Source organism: Gekko japonicus, unplaced genomic scaffold, assembly GCF_001447785.1.
Source record: "Gekko japonicus isolate JY-2015 unplaced genomic scaffold, Gekko_japonicus_V1.1 scaffold513, whole genome shotgun sequence".
Lineage (NCBI taxonomy): Eukaryota > Metazoa > Chordata > Lepidosauria > Squamata > Gekkonidae > Gekko > Gekko japonicus.
Window position 1 is genome coordinate 550,506 of NW_015171519.1, and position 6,581 is coordinate 557,086.

Sequence of the window (6,581 nt, forward strand, 5' to 3'; positions counted from 1 at the left end):
GAAAGCTGCTGGGGGGGGGGGGAGGAGAAATGCTTAACTCTTTCCTCACCTGTCATTCCTCCAGATATCCTCCCAAAGGAGCTTTTCTCCACCCACCCCCGCAGGATCCAGCATCCATGTAGGTGTTTTTGAAGCAGACAAATACCTCTTCCCCAAAAAAACATTTTTTATTGAGATGCAAAAAGCTCTCTGGCTTGTGTTTCTCAATGGCAGAAAGCCCTGTAGAAGAGAAGGAAAGGCACTCTGCACATGCTCTATCGCTCCCCCCCCCCCCACCACACGGCCGCAACCCGCCCGGAGCCGCGCTCTCTGGTTTCTTGGAGGGACCCGCCGGAGGAGTCCGTGGGAACGGATCTGAGCCAGCAAGCCTGCGCCTGCTTGCCAATTTCCCCGGCTTCCTGCTCCTTTGTGTCTTTATTCACCAGGTAGCCCCACCCAGTTCAATGGGGAAGAGACCCAAGTGAAGGTTGGTGCAGAAAATGACAGCCTCAAAATAAGCGGCGGGGGAACGGGGGGGGGGAGCAGGCTTTCTACACATGTAGGGTTCTCCTCCCCCAGCGAGTAAAATCGACCCCCCCCAAGGGTTTAGGGAATATGGTTGCCAACTCCAGGTTGGGAAATACCTGAAGATCTGGGGGACGGAGGCTGAGGAGGGTGGGGCTCAGGGAGGGACCTCAGCAGGCTGCTCGGTGCCATAGAGTCCCCCCTCCGAAGCGGCCATTCTCTCCAGGGGAACGGCTCTGTGTCGCCTGGAGCTCAGCTATAACACCGGGAGATCTCCGGTCCCCGCCTGGAGATTGGCAACTCCACATGTGGCCGGGGTTCAGCCAAGCCCGACGCCCCCGCAGCGGCTGGGCTGGCCTCAGGGGCCCCGATCCTGCGCCAGAACGGCCAGGCAGGCGGGCTTCCGTCGGGGAGCAGAGCCAGACGGGGCCTTCTCCGGGCAGCGCGCGCGATCCTAACCGGGGACGGCCACCCACGTGCTCCGCTTCTCACCCCGGGGCTGCCTGGACGGGCAGGGCCGGGAGGAGGAGCTCCCAAGGGACAGGCGCTTCCCTCCCCGATCCTCCGCCTCGGTAATTTTCCGCCCCGAGGGCGCCTCTTTGCGCTCCCCAACGCGAATCCCTGCTCGGCGCCCAGCCCGTGCGCGCCCTCGGGCCAAGCCTCCCCGGGGGCCCAATTGCGCCCAGAAGGGACCGGCCCCCGATTCCTTCACCCAGATCCGCTCCTTAGAAGGATCACAGCCAGTGTTCCCTCTAAGCTGAGTTGGTGTGAGCCAGCTCACCGTTTTTTAGCCTCCGGCTCACCCATTTTTGTCTCCGCTCAGGAAGGAGGGCTCCAGAGCAAACTGATTTAGGCAGGAGCCAAATCACTCGCTCACAACTTTAATGCCGGAAACTCACAACGTAGAATTTTTGCTCACGGGATTCCACAGCTTAGAGGGAACATTGAGTCACAGCCCCCCACCACCACCGACCCCCCTTGGCCAGCCCCTACGATTCACCACGTCCCCCTCTTCCAGCTTGGCAAGAAACCTCTTTACCATCGCGGGGGGCTGGGGGGCGGTTGTGCCTCGTGGATCGCTCCCGCTGCCTGCCCCTATATGTGCCAGATGATCTCCCCCAAATCCTCACATACCCTTGCAAGGGGGGGGGAGACCCTCGAGGCTCGCCCCTGCTGCCCTCTCCCATGTAGCACCCCCAGGGTCTCCATCGGCGCGCCTTCCCGTCTAAGGAGTGCCCACTTCCAATCCCTGGACCCCGCACCATTCCGTCTAGGGGGTCCCCGCTTCCAATCCCACCATTCCGTCTAGGGAGGGCTAATTCTAATCCCTACCCCCCAACCTTTCCGTCCCCAGCTCCGATCCCTGCCCCCCACCACCTTTCCGTCGGGGGGGGGGAAAGCACTTCCAATTCTCTCCCCCCACCCCCCCGCCTAGGAGGGGGGTCCCCAGTTCCAACCCCCCCCCGGTGCCTGCAGCCGATCGCCTTCTCTTCTCCCCCGCGCCCCCCTCCCCCCCCCCCCCCCCCCCCCCGTATGATATTCAACAGGTAAAGCTGCACCCCACCATGTAGGTATGGGGGGGCGACCCCTTGGCAAGCCTCACAAGGGAAGGGGAGGAGGCGCGGGGCAGGGTTCCCAACGCTTTCCCGGGTGCAGGGTGAAAAATTCAACAGGTAAAGCCGCTCCCTGCCATGTTCCTAGGAGGGAGGGAGGGAGGGGGGCGCTTGGTAACCCTCCCCGGGGGAAGGGGAGGAGCGGAGGGCAGAGTTTCCAACACTTTCTCGCATCGCATGCAGTGCCTCTTGTGTGCAGATGTATGATATTCAACAGGTAAAGCTGCACCCCACCATGTAGGTATGGGGGGGCGACCCCTTGGCAAGCCTCACAAGGGAAGGGGAGGAGGCGCGGGGCAGGGTTCCCAACGCTTTCCCGGGTGCAGGGTGAAAAATTCAACAGGTAAAGCCGCTCCCTGCCATGTTCCTAGGAGGGAGGGAGGGAGGGGGGCGCTTGGTAACCCTCCCCGGGGGAAGGGGAGGAGCGGAGGGCAGAGTTTCCAACACTTTCTCGCATCGCATGCAGTGCCTCTTGTGTGCAGATGTATGATATTCAACAGGTAAAGCTGCACCCCACCATGTAGGTATGGGGGGGCGACCCCTTGGCAAGCCTCACAAGGGAAGGGGAGGAGGCGCGGGGCAGGGTTCCCAACGCTTTCCAGGGTGCAGTGTGAAAAATTCAACAGGTAAAGCCGCTCCCTGCCATGTTCCTAGGAGGGAGGGAGGGAGGGGGTCGCTTGGTAAGCCTCCCCGGGGGAAGGGGAGGAGCGGAGGGCAGAGTCTCCAATGCTTTCTCGCACGCAGGGCCCGTTGCGTGCAAATATATACATATTCAACAGGTAAAGCTGCACCCCACCATGTAGGTATGGGAGAGGGGGGCAACCCCTTGGCAACCCCACCCCTGGAAGGGGAGTAGTGGAGGGCAGAGTCTCCAACGCAGTGCCGGTTGAGTGCAAATATATATTGCTATTCAACAGGTAAAGCCGCACCCTGCAGCAACCTGCCATGTAGCTACGGGGGAGGGAAGGGGTGACCCCTTTGCAACCCTCCTAGGGGAAGGGGAGGAGTGGAGGGCAGAGTCTTCAACACTTTCTCGCATGCAGTGCCGGTTGGGTGCAAATATATATTGCTATTCAACAGGTAAAGCCGCACCCCGCCATGTAGCAATGGGGGAGGGAGGGGGTGACCCCTTGGCAAACCTCCCTGGGGAAGGCGAGGAGCGGAGGGCGGAGTTTCCAACGCTTTCTCGCATGCACTGGCGGTTGCGTGCAAATATACATATATATATTCAACAGGTAAAGCAGCACCCCACCATATAGCTACAGGGGAGGGAAGGGGTGACCCCTTTGGAACCCTCCCAAGGGAAGGGGAGGAGCAGAGGGCAGAGTCTCCAAAGCTTTCCTAGGTGCAGTGCGGGAAAATTCAACAGGTAAAACCTCAGCCCGCCATGTTCCTGTAGGGAGGGGGGGCTCTTGGTAAGTCTCCTGTGGGAAGGCGAGGAGCAGAGGGCAGCGTTTCCAAAGCTTTCTTGCATGCTGTGCCCGCTGCGTGTGTATGTGTGTTCAACAGGTAAAGTCACTCCTCTTTGTGTAGCTTTTGGGGAGGGGGGAGGGAGGGGGACGACCCCTTGGCAAGGCTTCCATGGGGAGGGAGGAGTGGAAGGCTGAATTTCCAAGGCTTTCCCACATGCGGTTCCCCTTGCGTACAAAAAAAAAATTCAACAGGTAAAGCCTCCAAGAAGGGGTCCCCCAAGCTAGCCTGTTGCCAAAAGCAAAAGGTGAAGCCGTCAGGCTGCAATACTGGTAAATTGAGTCGGCCCCCTCTAAACTGGGGCTCAATGGGGGGGGGGAAGCTAGTTCACCAACCCCCCCGAATCATAAACAGTTCTTGGGGCCCCTTCCAAAGACTTAAAGTCTAAGTCTGTGTCCATGAAAGGAATCCCATTGGTTGGGGGTGACCCTGAAATGTTTGGGGCTTCTCCTCCCCCAGCTCAAAACCACAAATATAGGTAGGGGATCGTACTTCATTTCCGTTGACAACATCAAAGCAGCCAGAGTGTCGGACTAAGATCTGGGAGACCCACGTTCGAATCCTGACCGCTGCGGTGGGAGCTCGCTGGGGGACCTTGAGCCGGTCACACGCTCTCAGCCTCACCTCTCTCACAGGATTGTTATGGAGGCGAAGAGGAGAGCGACGTGAGCAGCTTTGGTGGTATATAAATCTCTCAAGCTGGAACAATATGTCTCACCCCACTGGATAGGTATATAGACTTTGGTTCGGTATTAAGTCAATAATCATACCCATAAAATATATGGGCGGGGGTGGTGGTGCAGCATGGTTCATTTTGGGACTCTTAACTTAGTCCACTTGCCAGTTTGGTGTAGTGGTTGGAAGCGCGGACTCTAATCTGAGAGAACCGGGCTTGGTTCCCCGCTCCTCCACATGCAGCTGCTGGGTGACCTTGGGTCGGTCACAAGTTCTCCCAGAGCTGTTCTCTCAAGTGCAGTTTTGAAGAGAGCTCTCTCAGCCTCGCCTACCTCACAGGGTGTCTGCTGTGGGGAGGGGAGGGAAAAGGAGTTTGTAAGCTGCTCTGAGACTCCTTCGGGTAGTGAAGGGCGGGGTATAAATCCAGTCTCCTCCTCCTCCTCCTCACGAAAGAGACAATAGACTTTGAGGTGGCTGAACAGAGCCAGGACAGGGTGTCATCTTTTTGGAAGGAAGGCGCAATTCTTATTTTACAAACCGGGCAAGCAACAGAGATGAGATGAGATGAGGAACGAGATGTCAGGATGTCACCCGGAGGGACCCAAGGAAGAGGAGCTCTGTTTCAAAAGAAGATTGGATCAGTGTTGGGTGTGCCGGCCGCTCCCAGCCCAGCTGGGGATGAATTCTCTCTAACCACAATGATTCAGTGAATCATCCGCCAAAGAAGACGCATAGACTATTCTGCGAAAAGCCCAGTTCTGGAGAGGTCGCGGCGTCACAGTGCAAGCCAAAGAACCATTTTCCCGGGATTCGAAGCAGACCTGGGTAAGAATGGTTGCTGTGAGAGAGCTCCCTGCAAAAGTCTTCCTGAAATCTGATCTCTTTTGTTCCGTTTCTTCTTGTTTTATAAAAAGGCCTCGGAGGTGCTAACTGGCTTCCTAGGGGCGCTCCTGCTAGAGGAACTGAACTTTTCTGTGGTCTCGGCTTCCTTGTTCAAGTCAACATTGACCCTGCCAAGAAAACCAAACGGGGCAGCCCTACTGATTTTTTCGGGTTGCAAAATTCCTGGAGATTTGGGGGGTACAGATGGAGGAGGACGGGGGTCGGGGAGGGGAAGGACCTCCGTTGGTATGACGCCATTGAGTTCACCCGCCGAAGCAGCCATTTCCTCCAAAAGGAACAGATCTCCGTTGCCTGGAGATGAGTTCGAATTGAGGGAGATCTCCAGGCCCCATCTGGAGGTTGGCAGCCCTGTTTATCAGTTAAAGTTTTCAACAGCTTTTTTAGTGTCCTAATTTTTATCTGCAGAAATCAGCGAGTGACCGAGGTGTGTGTGTGTTTCTCTCTCTGAAAAGCTTTGCCGGCTAATTTTTGGCAGGTGGTGCTACTGGTAAAGGCCAAAGAGCAACCATGTTAGTTTGGTGGACAACCAGTTGGCAACCAGAGGCATATCTGTTGCCACACCGGTCCTACAACACAAAAACAGACTGCAGATGGCATTGTGATTCCCTGGTGCCTTTTGAGGAGGGGGCTGTGGCTCAGTGGAAGAGCCTCTGCTTGGTGTGCAGAAGGTCCCAGTTCTATCCCCGGCATCTCCAGTTAAAAGGACCAGGCAGGAAGTGATGGGAAAGACCTCTGCCGGAGACCCTGGAGAGCTGTGAAGAGGGGCTGTGGCTCAGTGGCAGAGCCTCTGCTTGGTGTGCAGAAGGTCCCAGGTTCAATCCCCGGCATCTCCAGTTGAAAGGGCCAGGCAGGAGGTGATGGGGAAGACCTCCGCCTGAGACCCTGGAGAGCTGTAAAGAGGGGCTGTGGCTCAGTGGCAGAGCCTCTGCTTGGCGTGCAGAAGGTCCCAGTTCTATCCCCGGCATCTCCAGTTAAAAGGACCAGGCAGGAAGTGATGGGAAAGACCTCTGCCGGAGACCCTGGAGAGCTGTGAAGAGGGGCTGTGGCTCAGTGGCAGAGCCTCTGCTTGGTGTGCAGAAGGTCCCAGGTTCAATCCCCGGCATCTCCAGTTGAAAGGGCCAGGCAGGAGGTGATGGGGAAGACCTCCGCCTGAGACCCTGGAGAGCTGTGAAGAGGGGCTTTGGCTCAGTGGAAGAGCCTCTGCTTGGTGTGCAGAAGATTCCAGTTCTATCCCCGGCATCTCCAGTTAAAAGGATCAGGCAGGAAGTGATGGGAAAGACCTCCACCTGAGACCCTGGAGAGCTGTAAAGAGGGGCTGTGGCTCAGTGGCAGAGCCTCTGCTTGGCGTGCAGAAGGTCCCAGGTTCAATCCCCGGCATCTCCAGTTGAAAGGGCCAGGCAGGAGGTGATGGGGAAG

At 57.4% G+C, this 6,581-nt stretch overlaps 1 protein-coding gene and 2 non-coding genes across 3 annotated transcripts in view; 2 read left to right on the forward strand and 1 right to left on the reverse strand.

The window, feature by feature from the left end:
• Positions 1–1,546, reverse strand: part of LOC107117313 (cytoplasmic phosphatidylinositol transfer protein 1-like) — a 63,372-nt gene extending 61,826 nt beyond the window's left edge. The window contains exons 1-2 of the mRNA XM_015419408.1: positions 1,498–1,546; positions 964–1,164 (exon numbers count right to left, since the gene is read on the reverse strand). Of these exons, the coding sequence (XP_015274894.1) occupies positions 964–1,164; positions 1,498–1,546 (250 nt within the window). The remainder of the gene's footprint in view (positions 1–963; positions 1,165–1,497) is intronic.
• Positions 1,547–5,926: 4,380 nt separating this feature from the next.
• TRNAT-GGU lies at positions 5,927–5,998 on the forward strand. Its single transcript has one exon. It is a non-coding gene; the product is annotated as a tRNA-Thr (tRNA).
• A 203-nt stretch (positions 5,999–6,201) lies between these two features.
• TRNAT-GGU lies at positions 6,202–6,273 on the forward strand. Its single transcript has one exon. It is a non-coding gene; the product is annotated as a tRNA-Thr (tRNA).
• Positions 6,274–6,581: the final 308 nt, after the last annotated feature.